We start from the raw sequence: 19,997 nt of genomic DNA, 5'->3' as shown, positions 1-19,997 counted from the left end.
ATTTTTTTCTTCCTTTTATATATTACCACTTCATTTTCTGTTACACAAATGGGTCACTTGCTATGCAAAAATAAAGACTTCGAAACACGTGAGAGATGAAGATTTCAACAGATTAGCACATTTATCAAGTATCACTAAGGTTCATACCAAGGTTCTCCCTCAGCAGCCAGGTCAGAACAGAATCTCTGTAAGGGATGAAGTCCGACTTTTTCTTTTTCTTGCTCTGCAAAGGAACAAAATTGCTCAAATTAAAGCTGGAAAATAGGTTTTAAGAAATTCTCAGTATAACAATTTTTCATAAAAAAAAAAAAAAAAACACTGTGAATCACAATACAGGCAGAAAACTATTCTAATGACTGTCTGCATAATTTTGCATGTTGCCTAAAAGCACTGAACATTAGGCGATGAAACAGGAAGAGTTGAGTCTGTGTAACTTTATTAACAGTATGAACATCGATGAAATGATGACGTTTTTGGACATTAGTGCTTTGGCTGTCAAAGTGTTTACCTTGCTGGTACAGTTATCCTGTGTAAGCAGGCATTGAAAGGACAAGAGGAGAGAAAACAGAGGGGCAGACGTTACAGCATGCCAGGCGACAAACACGCCCCGAGAATGCAGGGTCAAGTTCAAGAGAGGAAAGTAAGGCCGCAGGAGGAGGAAAGAACTGGTAGAAAAACAGGCATAAAGCGCTTACCACTTCAGCCAAGGCAGAGATGACTTTCCCTAATGTGGTGAGAGATTTGTTGATATTTGCTCCCTCCTGAAATAAAACAAAACATATTAATTAGAACACATAGGAATGATATCCACTGTCGATTGGTGATGCTTTGTGCCACTTTAGGTGAGACTCTTACCTTTAGCCTGGTACCTTTGGCTCCAGTGGAATCTGCACGTTCACTTCCTGCCAAATCTACCAGACTAATTTTACTGACCTGAGGAGAGAGTGCGAATCCATAAGATGCCAGACTTTATAAATAAATTAGATTTGCATTAAGGAAGTCTAAAGGGTGGTAGGCTATGGTACGACAAAAAAAACAAATAGATTTTTTTCCACACATTTAGATAATGGGCATCGATACAAGAGGCTCTGATGAAATAACGATATTTCTCTTCAGATGAGAAATATGATTGAACATAGAAACCACAATCACTCTTATACAATTTAGTCAGTGATTATAATGTCAGAAACATATGATGCAGAACTAAAACCGTTTCTATAATCTAACCCAGTGAGTTTATCCGTCACGTATTTCACATGGTTCAACTGGGAAGAGTTATGAACGAAACGTGATCACCAAATTAGATCAAGAGTTAGTCTCACCTAAACACAGCACTTTAAACCAGAGATTACTGACCTCATAAGAGGACCAAGTATTATAGAGAAATATCTACAACATCAACATTTAAGAGGCAAGTGGTTAAAATTCATCCAAATACACATTTAAGCATTCCTGCTTGGTGACATGCAGCCTGGCAGTAAAAACCGATAGAGTGGCTGAAAACAATGGCCATTGTTTTCAAAATAACAGCGATCTTTGTGTCTTTACAGCGTCAGAGGAAATGCTGGAAGTCAAATCTAAAATGGCTCAGTTTCCCCCCCTTCTCCATTCATGGCTGAATTAAGCCATTTTCCCAAAATCACAACAGAATGTAAATTTTCTAAACAGTTGTTTAAGTCAGTCTGGCGAAAGCAAATGCAAATATTTTCTTAAATTATAACACATTTCAAAGACACATATTTGATGGGGGGGGGGTTCAAAATACCCCTGTTGTCATTAGGCAATACTTTAGTTTTAGGCAATGCATTGGCCAGGCCACAAGAACTCGTTCTTTGTTGATGGGTCTAAACATTTTTGAATCATTAACCTCTTGAAAAACAAAATAGTGGGCCAATTTCAATTTACTTGTGGAGTTAATCGGATTTTTAGTTCGTATCTCCTGCTGTTAAGGATTTCATGAAGCCATGTATGCTAACAAGGCTTCCAGGATCTCCAAAAAACAAAAAACAGGCCACCAGCATTACACACCCTACATCACACTAAACAGTTTACACTTCATCATACTAAGCTAGTGCGGTTTAGTGTGGGCATTAATCCACACTGGTTTAGTGGGGCATGAGATATTTTCCCAAATATTCACCCGTTCTTTCATGCCAAACCCACCTAAAGTACGTAAAGCTAAAAAACAGACTTAAATTTTTATTTTTTTAGCCGGTGATCAACAGAAATGAGCATCTGAGTCATGTAATACCAATAAGAAAATCCAAGAAACTATTAAAAACTCCAAAGTAAAGTACACATATAAAAAAACTGCTTCTGCTACTTTAATTTCATAGTGGGTACCAACAATCGCGCCATCATTGATTCTGCTAAAAACAATGAACTCTCAACATTTAACCACAAAGGATAAATGTTTCTAAGGGTTACTGCCTGGTCTGACCTTTTCTGTGGTGAGGTCCGTCTCGCTGTCATGTTTCTTCTGTGTGAAGACGATGGTGAAAACTGCATGGGACCTGCTGCTGGTCTCGTTCATGTTGGTAGCAGCAACAGTTCTGTGTGTAAGCACACAGGGACGTAGTTACCAAATCGCATCAAAACAGACATTAAACTGATGCTACCTCTATTAAATTAGTCGCTGTGAAAAAAGCTGTATGAATAGTTTTGGGTGTTGCATGCACCATCATCTCTGGGCTTTACACCTATTAGGGTGAATTGAGTCCAGGGGATTAGTTTGTGTAGCGGAGGGGGATAATATTGTGAGGACTCCATACAGAAAGTGTACAAGGCACACTGTGAAGAACGGCCACAAGGGAGACGCAGGCTTTACACGCCACGTTCTGGATATAAGCCCTCTGAGTCAGCAGAGGGAGATTAAAGCAGAGTTCACTCCTCCTCACAGCAGCTTTCACAACACAGCAGAACATCCATGCATTTCCCATTCTGTAAGTTCTTCATGTGTAAAATGTGGGTTAGCAGTAAATGAATGAGAAGTGATTTAGCATAATTGGAGGACTCAGATCTAGCATCTTAAACTACTCATGCTGTCGGTACAGAACTCACTTCAGGTTTAGGGTGAATATTGTCTTACCAATCATTCTATATATTCCCATCTTCCCTTATGTCTCACCTTGACGTAGGGGCTTAACTTACCTTGCTTTGTTTCCTGCATCCATTAAATCAGCAATGTCTGTGTAGGATGTAACAGCTAGCTTGGACAGGTCCTCCACATAGGGACCCAGCAGCGGATGCTCTCGCACCCTCAGGTTCCCTTTGTTCTTAGGATTGAGCAAATCTCGCACCCGTTCACAGTAGATCTCCATGTAACTCACCTAAAAAATAAAAAATAAAAAAAATAAAAATATGTCAGCATACATTTTAAGTTTCAGAGTTTATGTTCTGGAAGGCTGAGGATTTAAAAAACATATTAGTAACTCTAAACAGGTACATCGATCTATATTCGAAACTTTCTGGGAGATAAAGGCTGAAAAAAACCCTGCTAAATATTGTGAGTGAGTCACCAGGTTGGCAATAGTGGAATAACCATTGTAAATTGTAAATGTACCTCCACTGAGTAGGACAGTTCCTCTTTGTTGCAGTCTTCATTGATCTTCTCAAACAGATCTTCACAAAGCTGGAACACAGAAAAAGAAGACTGTTAATTTACATTAACTGAATTTGGAAATAATAAACAGAAGGGACAAAGAAAAAAAAGCAAGTGAAAAAGGCAAAACATTTAACAACTTAATCACATGATCTCAATGATTAATAAAGATCCACAGAGCGAATGTTCAAGAGAACACCTCTAATAATTCAGAAAAAAAGTGTTGTTTTTAAAGGTGCAAAACCGCTTTATTCTGTGTAAAGCAATCATAAAAAAATACAAACCATGGGAATGATTCCTTCCTGTCCCTCCTCCTGCTTGCCCATCATGGTGTAGGATTTGCCAGCTCCAGTCTGGCCGTAGGCAAAGATGCAGACGTTGTAGCCCTCGAAAGCATGCTCTAGCATTTCCTTTCCGATGTCGTTGTACACACGGTTCTGTGATGCAAAGCAGGGGTCTTCTGGCTGCAAGGTGGGAAATAAAGCATTAGGATTTGCAACTGTTTAGGCTCCCAACAGATATTAAAAATACATTTTCCAACAATCTGCATGTCTTACTCACCGTGGTGTGTGACCAGTAGGAGTAATCGAAGCTGAAGGTTTTTGCTGGTTCTTTGGGGGCTTTGGGGTTCAGGATAGCTGAGGAGATGATGGAAACATAAGGAAAAAGGTTAAAAACATCTGGGGTGGTATGATTCACTTATTACATCTTTGTTCATACAGTTTCAATTAAAACCTACAGCGACGGAGTAACATGTATAATGAAACCAAAGAATAAATTACACATTCCCTTCTATGGCTTTTAAATGTCAACTACAGGTTTTAAATAATTCAATGCAGCGTAGCAAATTATAATTCATTAATTTTTTTGTTGGTTTGAAAAATACTACCCGTTGCACACTTTTTTCTCTTTAATTAAAATAAAAATCTGAATCAGCAAGTCAGACCTCAAAAAAGGACCAGAAATATCTAATATGCATTTATCCACTGTTTATGTTATGCTTTGCTGCCAAAGAGGCATTTTTGAATCCCAGCACCAGGAGTGATATATTTGAACTTAAAAGTCACGAGTCAGTGACACATTACATCTGCTTTTATCTTTTTTAAGGAACATAAAACGGTTCAAGTCTTCTCAACCAGAGTGACTTTATTCTCTAATGAAAGTTAAGCCAGAGTGAAATAACTAATAGATTTGATTAAACTTGTCGCAATCAGCAATGAATCACATGATAAATAAAAAAAAAATTATCTCTATTATTTCTATTGTGATGATTAATGTACTTTGAATGGTGATTTTGTTTACAGAGGTGTCATAATCAATTTCCGTTATGATTTCAGTTGCATTTTATTTCTTTTTATTTATTGTTTTTGGTTGTTGTGTTTTTATTTTGGATATTTAAAATGTCTTCCAGTTCCAGTGTTGCATGTTCTTTACTAGATTAAAGTTTAATTGGTCTCTGAGAGGGCAAGCTTGCATTATTATGCCATTATTTTACAGTGATTGTTACTAAACAATATTATCGCAATAATTTCTGGGATAGTGCATTTGTTATCGTGGCAAACCTATCTTTTAGCACCAACATACTCGAACGGTTCTGCTACATTTCACCTGCTTCACACGTGCTGACACAGTGTTTCCACACAGCCCAGCCGGTCCCCGAAGCCACACAAGCATTTCTTGATGGGAAAGAATCTGCTACTATGTCTGGTATGTCGTCCCCCTCAACCACGCTGGTTGGTACCCGCAGGACAAGAGTCCCGGCTTCATGGCTGCCCGCTGTAAATGTAAATGTAATGCAGACGGAGAAGGATGCTGCTCTGTTTGGATGAACTCGCGCTACAGCAACCGAAAGCTTAAGAGTGAATGTTTGCTCGTCTTTAATTTAAAAACATTACAAGGGAGCCCAAACTATTATTACGAGCAACATACTGAATGTGTGCATGCTGCGTTTATATTTGCAATCTTCCAGAAGAGGTGTATAGTGCCAGCTCCAGGGCTGTAATTAGCGTTGTTGTATTTAATTGTGTCCTGAAGCTGATGAGCAAATTCAAGCCCCTTTGGCTCCTTCAAATCAGGGTGCTTGAGAGGCTTTTTGCAACGAGATGTCGCCAACAGAGTGCCTTATATGCTCAGAGGAATTCAGCGCACTTATCAATAATGCAGGAGAAGAGGAGGGACAGGGATTGCATATCGCCCTCCATGGGTCACATCATGCTGACAGGAAAGCACTGCATGTCCTCTGAGCTGCTTTGCATTTAATACGCGGCGATTACGTCTGCACCGAAACAAGCTTTCTTTAAATAAAAACGATGCATTTGCTTCCGCGCTCTGCAAGCTTCAGGTTAAGGTGCTCGGCCACTGCTTCCATATTGGGCCCTGGAAGAGGATACAGAGAGATGGGTGGCTAAATAAAGACCATTTTCACCTCTGACCTGCCTCCGGAGGGAAACTGGAGAGTTGGCATGAAGAAATCAAGGGGGGGATTTAGGTTACCGATGCCCCTCTTGGCCTTTCCTGGAACAATCTACAGTTGCTATTAATGAGCTGCCACCCTTAGCTCGAGAGGCTACACAGCGGTACGAATGAAAGATATTGGCACAGAGGAGCTTTGGCGGCAGGTGGATGGGGAAATCTCAGCCTAGGGAATCAACAACTGCATTCCAGCAGGACAAAGCACTTTCTGAAATTCCTAAAGAGCATTTCTGGATTCCTATCAGAGGTATGGTGTTACTTAGACCTGTCGCGATAAACAAGAAATCGATTAATTGTACGATAAATTAAAACTATCTACGTCATTTTAATTATCGCCTTTATCGTCTCTTCCAGCCTTTTTCTCTTTCTGTTGATGACGCTATATGAAAAAAGGCTCAACTCCGGTGCTCTCCACTGACCCTCCCTTCCTCATTTCCTTAGTGTAATGTCCAGCGCACACGACACCATCTTAGTGCTGTCAGTCGATTGTCGGCCCATTTTCAAAATCTGAGACCACACATTAGCCGACAGACATCCTTGGTATAACGGTTCCATCAGGTTCGATCGAGCCGTGTGATGTCCAACAATGGGCACCAAATAATAGCTATAAGTCCAGTTAACTAATTTTAAAACCAGGAATTAATCAATGTTTTACTACAATCTATCTGCAACGCATGCAGCTCTAGTGTCAGCGTAACATCCTGACTGAATGAAAATCATTAGAACCGATTTATTTTAACGAAGAACAGCTGAAAAGTTACCGGGTTCATCAACGTAGCGATTTCGCTCCAACTCCTCCCATCGTCATTTCTATATTCTTTCCACGAAATGTTTTATAACCATTAATGTTGTTTCCACATATTATCTCCAATGTCCGCTGGACTTCGGGTCGCGCCGTGTCAGCTGTTTGGGATTCCCCTCGGTAATTTCCCCTCAGAAAGCAGGAGCAGAATCCGGCTTTCTGATTGGCTACCTGTCACATTCAACAGGCTGCGTTAACGATCCCAGTGGGGAAAACCCTGATTTAGATCGGAGCGCCACAACGATCTAGCGTAACACACCACACACTACAGGATGATCACAAGCCACAATCTTAGTACGATAAAAGTTCTAAGATTGTCATAAGGGGAAAATGTAGGTGTGAACTAACATGTAGTGTGAACTATTGCATCAGGTAGTCGATGTGCCCATCTTCTCTATTTAAATCTAAGGATTACTGAAGGGCAATATGGTAAACAGACTTTATAATCTGCACTCTTTTGTTGAATGCAGTATTTATTTACACTTTGGCTTTAAGTTATTTCGTTTTTATTCAAGTACCTTTTTGTTAATGGAGACTGAGAATCAATTTTATTTTTATTTTTGGTTGTTTTGTTTATCAGTTCCAGTGTTAAGTGTTCTTTTTAAAATAAAGTGTATCTATCTTTGCCAGGAAATTGCATGCATTATTACGTCATTTCCATTAAATCAGTGTAAAAAGGTTTTCAAACAATACTATCGTCTATCGCAATAGTTTTTTGAGACAATTAATCGTTCAGCAAAATTTGCTATCGTGACAGGCCTAGTGTTACTGTTTAGAATAAAAAGCTATTCAATCATTCTTATGCAGCATGCTCGGCACTTTTGACCACTCAAAGCATAAAGTGTGTCACTGCGTCAATGTATCAGATGAATTAGTTCTTATTAAAGAGAAAGATAGGAGGGGCATTTGATGCTATTGTACACAAAAGTAATAAAAATATCCTTTTGGACCAGAAACCAGCATATGCCCTCTGATATTTTACAACTCACAACATACTTGAATGTCACAAATTGGCTCAATGAGGAAACAAACCCAGCGGGTCTGCAGTAAACGCAGACACATTTACACTTAAACTCCAGCAGGAGTTGCACTCCTCCATCTTGAGACGGAAGACGCATTTTTGCTGCCTCATAAACGACGTCATAAAATCTGTCCCTCTCAACCATGGCAACAGGTATAGGACCAGACTCCGGTTGCCATAACAACTTCAACTTGGCACAATCGGAGGGGATGGGGGGCGGTGGTGGGGGGTGGAGGATGCGGCACGCTGCGTTCCCTTTTTCTCTCTCCTCTCCAGCATTCCTCATCACCGATCGCTAAAAATTGCTTTAAAATACAGATCTGTGAACAATGACTGTCTATTTAAGTATGGATTTATGGCTTATGGCGGTTCCAACACAGGAAACGTACAGAAAAGCCGGTACTGAAAAGCTGTGGGATTTGTAACGTAAGACATTAAGCCACTTATAGCGTCGGATCCCATAAGTGATGATAACTTTCTCTACCCAAGGTTTTTTAAGTAAACCACTGATACAAAAGGTATGCAGGTGCAGCCGTTGATATCATCATATACTTCATATATAGTCAGAATTCATCATTGATTTTTATTTGCTTTAAAGGTTCCATGCATAATTGAGACAATTTATTCAAAATTCACTGAAATGTTATGTGCAGAAAAGCTACTGAAGGCCAAAAAAGGCCATGAGAAAAACTTACTTTCCCCCAATTAGAGCTGCACTGCATCCATAGATGCAATTCAGGACTGGGATTATGCAAGCACACCACAGGAGCTCTCTATTTCAAAGCAAGGTAGGTAGCTGTTAACTAACCACATCCTGCCATCCAGAGAGCATCACTCAGCTGGTTATAGCTGGGAGACATTTTCTGCTACAGCATACAACACGGGGTCTCATAATCCAAGCAGGAAAGCTTAGAAGAAAAAAAAAAAACAACACACCTCCCTAATTAGGCTGTTAGGAGGTCTCCAAGCACCAGATGGGGACTAAAAGCTTTCGCCTTTCACCTGAGACACGCAGAGAGAGTCTAAAATGGCTGAACACATCAGCCTCTCTTTTCAAGCGAACCTCTAGGGAACTGCTAGCTGTTCGCTCAGGCTGATCAATGCCAATTTAGGATCGCAAGAAGGAGAGGGTGGCAGGAAGTGAACCCATATGTAGACTTTAAAAGGAAACAAAGAAATGCCCCGCTAAAAAACAGTGCAGACAATCAAGAGGATCTACAATTCTGCAGCAGAACTGAAAGAAAAGAGAAAACTAGCAAACACCAAGACGGCTGCATGAACTGAACGCACTCAGCATGTTCATGTTCGGTTCATGCGAGGAGTTTTAAGAGCGTCATGCAGTTCCAGAAAATGTTCTGTTCAATGAGATGTCTGTTGCTGAATACAAAGCTCCTTAGTCTATCCTTACACACCAGCTGATATTGCGGTAATTCATTTGAACATTTCATTTCCCATGGCAACCTTATTTCATTCAGAGCGTAGGGAGCTTGACTCCAGTTGCCACCGAGTTGGAGGAGGCAGCCAACACCGTCGACGCGTCTCCTGATCTCACAGGTACATCAGAAGGACAGGTGAGATGTGTCTATTTAAACCAGCATCCACGTTTGAAGATGAAGTATTATCTCATTTAGATTTTCTCCTTCAACTCACTAAGAGATCGGTAAAACAGTACGATGAAACAAAACCTTTCTAAAAACCTGGTATACCTTAATACAGCCCTTAAAACATTGAGGGAGAAAACAGTCTAAAGATTTTCTTTTAGTGCCGACGAGAGTTAAAATACGATCATCTAATTAAAGCACTAGAACAAAATTTGAAGAATTTTTGTCCTTCTATCACACAAGTTAAATATGAACATTTACTTCAACTCTGACTTTTTCATGTAACTTCCCTGCTACCTCTGTGAATAACAAATGAGCCAATGACAAACTTTTTACAAACCCCAAAAGAGCAACACAATCCTTCAGTACGTGGCAACATGAGCATTTTATCCTAACACTGATTAAACCAGCAGAATACAAACATGAATAATTATGTGAGTAATACTAACTAAGTTACTAAGGTGCTGGTGAAGTTTCGCAGAGTTGTTCCTTTCTATTCAGGTAGTTTCATTATTTGACTTTTGCCAGGGTGAGTTGTTAAGACATTTACTTGGCAACAAGCACAGCTGGCTGAAAGAAGACTAACACTTTCCCCTTGTGAATAAGGATGTCGCAAAAAAAAACAAAACAATTAATTTTATTATGAATTCAAATGAGCTCTGTAACTTCAATTTTATCCTACGGGATAAAATTATGCTGTTATCAATATGGTGTACTGCAAACCATATTACTTGAAAATGGTCTCAAAACAGCCATATTATTGTTTATCACAATAGTTTCTGGGACAATTTATGATTCAGTAAAATTTGTTTTTATGACTGTCCCACTTGTCCACAAGAAAGATTCACCTGTTTCGGAATAAGACAGAACAGTCGATGGCGCTGCAAAAACTACAATAACTCAGGTTATGCCATTTTAAATTTACAGTTAGGAAGCTATAGGCTGCACTGTAGAAGCAATATTTTAAATAATTGCAATTAAATTGTGTTACACATTTGTTAGATTTTTTTTTTTTTTTTCTGTAAGCAAAATTAAACTGTTGGATTTTTACTCGGACTTATTCACAAATGCCTGTGACCAGAGCTGCACAATGTCTCTATGTTATATTAATCTGTGCCAAACACAGAAGACAGTTTAAATGCAATATTTGGTAGATAATTCGATTTCAAGTGCCATGCAGATACACACTACATGCTAAAGACACATTTGGCCAGTTGGACCGACCTTCATTATTCACAACTAAGCCTGTTGTTATATATTTAGCTGGACAACAAATTGTCCCCAGTAATCATTGCAATAAACAATAATATTGTCGCTTTAAAACCATTTTCAAGTAATATAGAGATAGTGGCGTAGTAATGCTAGTTCACCCTGTCAAAAACCAATAAACTTTCATTTTATAAAGAACACTTAAGACTGGCACTGGAAGCTATTTTAAATATCCAAAATAAAAACACATCAACCAAAAACAACAAAACAGAAATAAAAAAACACAAAACTGAAGACATGAATAAAATGGATTGTGACGTAAACAAAATTGCAGCTAAAAAAAAAAGGAAATAATCAAGCTCATGTTAATTTATCATATGATTGATCGATTAGTTGCTTATTGTGACAGGCTTGTTCACAACCAATATTGTTATCGCAATATTAAACAACATTTTCAAGAGCATCTTCTCCTTATATTGCGCAGTTTTACATATATTTACTGGATATCTGAGATAATTATCACCCGTTGAGTATTTTATTATTTGATAGCACATAAAAGAGTCGCTCCCTTTGTTTTTCCTCACCATTTCCAGGTGATTCAGAAACAAAAATCCAGGAGCATATTAGGGCCGCATGCCGTTTCCCTATACATCTTCATAGTCTGCCTGCCTGCCTGCGTCACCGTTTCTGCATGAGCGCCGAAGCAAAACAGTTGCTGACATGAGACCAAGCTGAACCACAGTAACGCTAATTTGGCTATTTCGTCTCCAACAGGAAGCACGAGGCTGGAATGAGGTGGATGCTGAGGGGACCTCAGAAATGTTCTGCGCGTTTTCATTTGTGCTATGGCATACTGTCTGTGTGTGATGACCGTTACCAAGGCTGCAGCGCGGGTGACAGAGTTATCGCTGGCTGCAAGGCTAAAAGTAGCGTGTGAGCACTGCTTGGCACATTTGACAAACAGCTGAGCTTCCTGCAGCCACAACACAAGCCGTACAACATCTCCAAAACAGACAACGTGTCCCACTGATCGCATTGCGATTTCACCAGAGGTCTCATAAATATTCCACAAACGCAGAAAACTTTCCAGACAGGAGTTTGTCTAGTCATAGGAAGAATGTTCTATACTAAATCACTTGTGACAAGGTTTCTACTCTCTAAAGCACACTTTGAGATTCACCTGGTACTCTGAGAGAATGTACCAAAAGTTGGAAAGATATAGATAAAAAAAAAACAAAAAAACTCCATTGTTAGAAGGCAGATCACATCATATTTCTCTTCCTACGGGGGAGAAAACAAAAGGTGAAAAATAAAAAATAAAAGAAGGACAGGAAGACACCAGGACAAAGCATTGAATGCGGGGTAATGCAGCTGACAACGGGGTCTGCAGAAAACATTAGGTAATTTGTTATGACAAGGCTTTATGTGCCCAGTCCTCCTTTGTAACAATGACTCTTTTCACACTGCTGTCCTCCTCCCTCTCCCTTTGTTAAAAGAAAAAAGGTCCTCCAACTGGATAATTCGGCTTTAAAGTGATGAAGTTCTATTAAATATAAACTCCTCAACAAATATAAAAGGGCTACATTTGTTTTAAAGCAGAAGAATAACTTTCTTATAATTGTGCCTAGGTCTAACTCGAGCAGGAACTAAGAGCTACAGGAAGTCGATGTTGAAGCGCAGCAGTCTGCAGACCTAGAGGGCCATTGTCGGTTTGGGTGCATCCCTACTCCGGCTTGCCTGAATCAGATCCATAAAACCTGCTGACATGCCAACATCGGGTGTGTTGCATCCAGTAGTTGCAGGAAGCTGGCCCTCCAGGACTTGGAGTTGCTGACCTCTGTGTGGATCAGGATTCCCATTGAACTCCCACAACCTATCGAACTTAAAAGGATTGTGTCGGACGTTTAAGGTGACATCAAGTAGGAGAGAGCAGGTTCGACACATTTGGCAACAGGTTTTCCCTCTTCTTAATCAAGAGGAGTAAAAACACAATCCCACAAGCTACTGACAGAAAGTCAAAGCAATAGCTGAAAGCATGTCTGAGAACATAAATTTGCATTTAACCTTATTACCAAAAAAAAAACAAAAAAACATTAATTTAGTCCCCATCCCAGATTTACACCAAACAGACAAAAAAAGTGACACATACATATAAATAAAGTGACTATAGACGGGGTCGCTCGCTGAACTAGAAAGCAGTGGAGGAGGTCACAGTGTTGGTCTTTATGCCAGCTGTTCCCGTTCTGCTCTGCTGTCTATTTATACAGCAGCAGATGGCAGTTAGTGCTTCGCATGCCGACAGACTGTCAGTGACAGGAAGGAATGGACAGATTTCAGCCGCCCAATCTTTCCGCTGAACTCCCGAGCCAAACCTTACATACACCGCTCCCTGACACCAAACTGGGGGCGCAAGCGCCTTTGATAGCAGCAGCTTAGACGGGCTCAGCGGCCGGGGATCAGAATAACAGCGACTGAAGGGGAGGTTTCTAGAAGAGAAAACACGCCAAGTCAGCAGGACTCCATTCAGAAGCAAAACAAACAGAACTTCAACAAAGAGAGGGGACACAAGGCAGCCCGTTAGCTGATGTGTTGGGTTTAAACTCAAGAGGGGGAAATTATTACCACAATGGCAAAAAATAAATAAAAATAAAAAATACATTTCCCCGGTCAGCAAATGCACCAAATGATATCACTTTGCGGCAACAATCTTTGGTGCCGACGAGGTTAAATTCAATGCTCAAAGCTAGTTTGCAGCATTCCTTATGTTTTAAATCCGTTCCTTTAAAAAGGAAAACTAGTTTTTACACCTTATTGACAAAGAGTGGCTCTTTCAGACATAACAGGGAGGGTGAACATGGCACAGAAATACTGTTCTGCTTGATTTCAACTTGATTTGGAAGACGCAGAGTTTGGAAATGTTGGAAAGACTTCAGGAAACCCAAGAATTTATTCCAAAGGGAAAAGCTCTCTGCTGAGATTATATGCTAAACCCAGATCAAAATGTCAACTGTAATTATGTACCGTTTTAAAATACTAATAAGGTCCTGTTTTACAGCGACTCCTATGCCACACAGTGTGACATCCCCTCTGCTCCCAGTAAATATAGAATGCCATTTGAGTATCTGGTAAAAGAGCTATTGTTCAGGAATCAGGATCAGCAGTCTGACGAGAGCATCTCTAACCAGGAGAGGACTTAAAACTTCACGAATGATGCCTCAAAAGTCAAAAGATATTTCTCAACACGTCCTGTGTCATGAAAAACATTCAGAACAGCACCATAATTTTTCTTTTGGGAAGTGAGATTGTAAATCTGATACAACGAAACAAGCAGTTCTTTCACATTTTTTTTTTTTTCTGTAAGCGGAAATGGCTTCTACCTTTCAGCTCAGCTTTATTTACTAAAACAGTATTGTCACATCCTGGATTTTTGTTTGAATTTCATTCTGCTGTTTTGATAATTCAAACACTTCTGTGCTCCACACTCATAAAAATTTAAATTGTGCCTTCCAAATATCCATTTATTTTTGACCATCAGTAAATTCAAAAGGAATCAATTGCCCTAAATCTCTTAACATGACAGAGGAGTTTCCCAATTTGCCTGAAAACAGCAGTGGGGATTATCATATGATCCGAGCAGAGCAGCTGAGTGGGAACAACAGTGTAAACCAGGCGAGGCGGTGCAGACGGGGGAAAAACACACACAGCCCCGTGCATTCATGGCACACAACAGGCGCCCATTTTACAGAGCGGTGACCTGGATTTCCTCGACCAGCATCCCCTCAGCAACTCAACTCTCACTTTAAATGCTTTCTGCCTTTTATATAATCATGACATCATGAACACGGAGGGGACAGAAAAATCTATCAGAATCAACTTTTCTTTGATGCTCGTCTAAAGAAAGAGACTTTTCAGGTAGATTTTATTGTGCATTTTGCATGTTTGAACATAAAATCAGCTTCACACTGATGCCTTAATACATTTGCAAAATTATTATGGTTACAAAAATAACTTTGTTCACACACAAAATAATCCCGAATCAGCTTCTTGGCCACCAACAAGCTAGCCGTGCTACGACTGCAAAGCTGGGGAGCTCGTTTCTGCATGCAACCCTTGGAATCTGGAAGAAAAACAACAATACGCTCACTAGTCTGGAGCGAAAACAGAGAAAACGAAGGCACAAAAACGCCGTGCTCTTAAAATGTGGGAAAGTTCAGCCTTTTAAACAGAGCTGAGGCAGCGAACCAAACAAAGGTAAAAGAATCAAAGAGGGAGCATCGTATCGGGAAAACAAACATGTCTTTATCTGCTTCGTCATCGAGGCATGGATGAACGAATGCGGGCGGAGGGAAAAAAAGAAGAGAAAAACACTGCCGGTTGTGGTGTAGAGAAGATGGTGGCGACGCTGGATTTGACCATCTTCATTGAAACATAATCTACATCCAGCCGGACACGCCCAGCAAGAACAACCGCTTCTTCCCTTCAAGTGCCATGTAGCTAAAAGTACGGAGTCGAAACATTGATGTTTACATTCTTAGCCGTCATGCAATACCTGCAGGGAGCCAACAAGTCCCAACACACATGCAGACTCATAAAGGTCCGTCTTCAGTGATAAGAAGAACAAAGGACGCTGGGAGTGCCGATATGCCAGGACTCTCATCTCAGCATCCCTGAGTCACTCAAACCTGAATGAGACCGTCTGAGTTCAGACTAAATAAAAGCAGCTTCTGTTATCAATGATTCACTTTGGTACTGAAAGTTCACAACAATTATTCTACGCGCCGAGCATTTTTAATCCCGAGTCGTTCGTGTCAAAGCAATCTGCTACAATGGTAAACCTCAGTGTGGTTATGTGATGCTGCCTCACGCTGCGCTGCACGTGAACAGCGCTCGTGCTCGACTTTCACCGTCTCTGCTGCCGAGGATGCGATTAACTACCTCCACTCACTCAAGAGTGGGGGTCGTTATTAGCTCATCCGATATCCAATATTTCCTCCGAAAAGCTCGCTCCAATTGCACCGAGCTCATTTGCAAGCTGCTGGAACAAAATGTGAGCTGTAAAAAAAAATGAAGAAAAAAAGAAGAAAAGGACTGAAATGAACTGAGCAAGTCAGTGCAGGAAATTGGTGTTCTCACAGCTATTTGGCACCTTTACTCACTTTTGAAAGAACAACAGAACTAACTTTTATGAAGCACACAGCCTGTTCTGCTATTCCTCATTATTAGCTGTACTTCTTCTATTTGTTGTTTAATTGCAACAAGTACTTTTAATACGGACTTCAGAGCCTGAAACAACAAACTACAAAAACGGACAATTTTAAACAGGAACGGTTACTTGACTGAGGCAGATCTATGAGGCGCAGTGGAGCCGACGATTACGTAGTTCCTTCAGTATTTGAAGAAACTGATCACTTTGCTCTTCTGACCTCGGCCACGTCAAGTGCATTCCAGTCTGTGGGATTCCTCTCGCGGCTTTTTACTGCCATGCTGTCAGTTGTCATTCATTTCCAAACACTTATTAATAAAAAAAATTATTTAGTACTAATTAACAAAGTCCCAATGGCTCAGTGGAAAGTTTTAGTGCAGCTTCAAGTAATGCTGATTTGTAATCTAAAAACTAATTACTGAGTAAATCATAAACGATTTGTTTAACGAGTAGATTACTTTAAATTATTTTTAATCATAGCGACTGAATTTCTAATAATCAGAGATATAATAATGTTTACTCCACCCCAAACATTTGGAGAAAAAGGTAAGAAATCTCTTCAATCCTCACTTGAAGCTAAAGATGCAAAGAGAAGCCAGCTGGTGACTGGCGCTAGCTGGACTGTGGATTATTCAATGATTTATGTGGCGCGAATGTGCCACACTCCTGCTCTTCTAATCGGCATAAAATCTGTTCAGATTTAAAGGCAGCGTCTTTAATTTATCAATATATTAATAAAAGCTGAAGTCAGAGGAAGCCCACAGGCACAACCTGCTATTTAAAAGGGAAAAGGTTTTAGGCTTTTCTGTCGTTTATTCAGGCTTCAAGAGTGCAAGCGAAAGCTAAACGTTCAACAAACAACAGGACGGTGAGTGGAGTCAGCATTTAGGGAATCTCAGCGTTAAAGTAGAGGTAAATATTCTCTAAGGAATAAACTCTTTATTGAAAATAGTTCTTAAGGGGCGTGCTCAGGTGGCGTAGAGGGTAGCGCGCCCCACGCTTGGAGGCCTTCACTCCTCAACGCGGCCGTCGCGGGTTCGATTCCCGGACCCAACGACATTTGCCGCATATCTTCCCCCCTTTCCTTCCCTCCTTCCTGTCAGCCTACTGTTGTATAAGGGACACTAGAGCCCACAAAAAGAACCCCCTGGTGGGGAAAAAAAAGAAAAAAGAAAATAGTTCTTAAAATTAAAATTCCTGAAGAGAAACTGGAATTGGCTAAAATTAGCATCGGCGAGTCAAATCTGTACGAAACCAAAGATCGCAAACTAACCTCAAAATTCAGTTTGTTGGCATCTCCGTGTAAAACTGGCAACAGTTACCCAACATATTTACTGCCAACACAATCCATTACAACACACTCTCCAATTTAGCCTTTAAAAAGCACAGGTAAACCTAGAATATTTGTGAGAAGTCACTGCATCACTACAAATAATCAAAGTTGAGAAATGCAGCTCTCCAGTGGGAATATGGGAGTATATCCAGGAAAACCCTCATGGGTCAGAAGGATTACGGCGGCAGGGCGTGGCGGCCTGAGGCAAGCCTGGTGGATTATTGGTCCTAATTGGGTCAATCGTACATGTGTGAACAGGATTCATCACACCAATGTTTATCCCTCAAACAAATATCTCCCTGAATGTCCCACTAGTATTCCTTTCAATGTCAATACCTCATAAATAGCAGATAATAGAGTTATTTCTGCTGCCTGTTCGTATGCGTTAACAGACAGCGAAGCAGAGCTCGTTTCCTCCCGGTGGGGATTTTCTAATGTCACCAACCACTCAGCTCTTACTGAGAGGACACTCAGTGGCATTATACCTGAAAGGTGAAGGTTTAATTGATGTGGTGACCTTTTGGTTGCTTTATCAGCTTGTCACTTTGTTTATACTTCAACACTGGGCATAATACTGAACAGCATTCAGTTCGTGAATATGTGAAAAAGGCTTCGCCATTCATCTGATCTGAAAGACGAACGAGTCGTGGTTCTGCAGTCAGATTTTTTATTTTATTTATTTTTTCTGCTCACTGGCTTAAAGAGAACCGACATAGTTTACATAACAAGATGGAGACGAGCCTGAATATCATGAACTGAATGAATGCTGTGGATTATTTAACATTTGAAACACCAATACAGATCAGTAGAACTGGCCGCTACATCTCTCCTTTATAACCACATTAGCTCTGGTATGTTTCAGGGCCGTTACTGAAAGAGGGCCTTTGCCTATTTCCAGGCTGGCTGCAGAGGCCACGCACGCTGGATAATCAATTTGCTGCTACTCTGCATGCATCCAATCCCTGACAGCCCTCTGTGCATTGTGAAAAGACTGGGGGACGGAGGGGAAGACGGCTCGTCCTGCTCTTCCTGCCCCCCAGCTCTCTCTTGCTCTGTGCTGTCGACACAAGCACACGGATGGACACATATGCCCTTGAGCCACCACAATAGGGGGAGTGTCATGGCCCCTCGCAAACATCTGCCAAACACCTACACGCTGACCAAGCAACTCGATGAAAAATGCCAGACTGCATGCAGTCCCGTTTAAGCCCAGAAAACCCTTGAAAATAGCATGAAAATGCATGTTAAAGGCAGCGTTTGGTTAGCTCTCTCTGACCAAATATTGAGTTAATTTATACAAAGCGCAATATACAAATTGCTTAAGCATGTTTTATTACATCGAGCAGCTATGACTCAGAATTACCTCACACTAATGTGATTTTTTTCAGTCAAGCACAAAATCAACCAGCCAGTGATTAAAGTCAGAGTTTTTTTTTTTCGCATGGTGCTGTTCAGTGATCCAGAGGTCAAGAACCAGAAATACATTTTTTCCCTCTCCATTCTTTAAATGTATCAAATTAGAGTTTCCTTTGATACAGAAAAAATCTGACATCAACTAAGGCTGAAAACAAAATCTGTATGTCAGATCCAAAATATCAGAATCAGCCAGTACAAAAAAAAACAAAGAAAAAGATTTTCGCCTACACTTCTGATGACATTTGGGTGTTACACACTACAGACCCAAATAGAAAAGCACAGAGAAATAGTGTGCTGGCCAGAATCGTCCAATTAACAGATTGATCAGTCCTGACCAATGTCCGGATGGTTGAAACTTTAAGAACTTAATTCCAAAGAATTTATTTTAAAAAGCAAATCGTTTTTCCTCTTCAAGTCAAGAGTTGTCAGCATTTGGACTCAAAGAGAGAGTGAGATGTTCAAAGGATAAAAGAAAGGGTGAATGGAAAAGACTGGAAATAGACATAATATCAAACTATTTCAAAGGTGGGTACCCTTAATCATTCAGCCTCTACTGGATTTGACAAGGTTTTCTTCTTCAAAACCGCATAAAGTTCATACTGGTTTATCCGTCATGTGATCAGTAATGAGAAGATTTTTTTTTTCACCTCTGATTGGAAACTATTCAGATGAGTCACGTCCATGAGATAAGAAAATAAGCCAAGGCAATGTTATGAAAACACACGCACAAACAAAAAAACAAAAGTATTTCCTGGAGTCTCAAACAGGTCATTATGAATTTGAGGCTGAAACCACGCTAGTCCAATATGCTAAATATGACAAGTCAGGATGTTTGAGGCAATCTGCTAGAGCATAAACGATATGTACATCAAATCGCCGTAAATGTAATAACCCCTACATGTTGGACTCAGTAGGTGCAGTTAAAACTCTCAGCATCCTAATAGGACAGCGTTCTCAGCATACCATCTGCAATGAAGACCTGATGAAAGAAGAGCATGGCTCCCTGCCAGCCTCTCTCTCTCTGTTCTGCAATCTGGCCATGTGATGAGGAGGTAGAGCAGGCGGTGCTGCAGCCTACTCCTCTCCCTTACTTCCACGCTCGCTGACTAACCCCCACCTTAAAAACGCTGCATATGCCACTGCAGTTCTGCCAGAAACCACAAGTTCCCCTCTAGCTTCTTTTGGGTGACATTGGAATGATGTAAACCCGAGGATATGGAGTAAAGAAAAGTACTGGGGATTTAACAAATCCTCTTTTTGGTAGACTGCGAGAGATAAAGAGCAAGTGAGGCACATCTAGGAGGGACACTTGATCTTATAGGAGATTCATACAAGCTTA

The 19,997-nt window shown here is 40.5% G+C and overlaps 1 protein-coding gene across 14 annotated transcripts in view; it reads right to left on the bottom strand.

The window, feature by feature from the left end:
* Nucleotides 1-19,997, bottom strand: part of kif1b (kinesin family member 1B) — a 61,722-nt gene that overhangs the window by 38,506 nt on the left and 3,219 nt on the right. For 9 of the 14 annotated variants that reach the window (XM_044122937.1, XM_044122922.1, XM_044122927.1 and 6 more), the window contains exons 3-11: nt 4,163-4,239; nt 3,886-4,065; nt 3,563-3,631; nt 3,151-3,329; nt 2,441-2,552; nt 856-933; nt 696-761; nt 509-526; nt 148-223 (exon numbers count right to left, since the gene is read on the bottom strand). In XM_044122937.1, the coding sequence (XP_043978872.1) occupies nt 148-223; nt 509-526; nt 696-761; nt 856-933; nt 2,441-2,552; nt 3,151-3,329; nt 3,563-3,631; nt 3,886-4,065; nt 4,163-4,239 (855 nt within the window). The remainder of the gene's footprint in view (nt 1-147; nt 224-508; nt 527-695; nt 762-855; nt 934-2,440; nt 2,553-3,150; nt 3,330-3,562; nt 3,632-3,885; nt 4,066-4,162; nt 4,240-19,997) is intronic. The other 5 variants (XM_044122945.1, XM_044122992.1, XM_044123010.1 and 2 more) reach the window with 1 other exon arrangement.

Source organism: Gambusia affinis, linkage group LG01 (assembly GCF_019740435.1).
Source record: "Gambusia affinis linkage group LG01, SWU_Gaff_1.0, whole genome shotgun sequence".
Taxonomy (NCBI): domain Eukaryota; kingdom Metazoa; phylum Chordata; class Actinopteri; order Cyprinodontiformes; family Poeciliidae; genus Gambusia; species Gambusia affinis.
The sequence above is the reverse complement of the archived record's forward strand: the minus strand, read 5'-3'. Positions and strand labels throughout refer to the sequence as shown.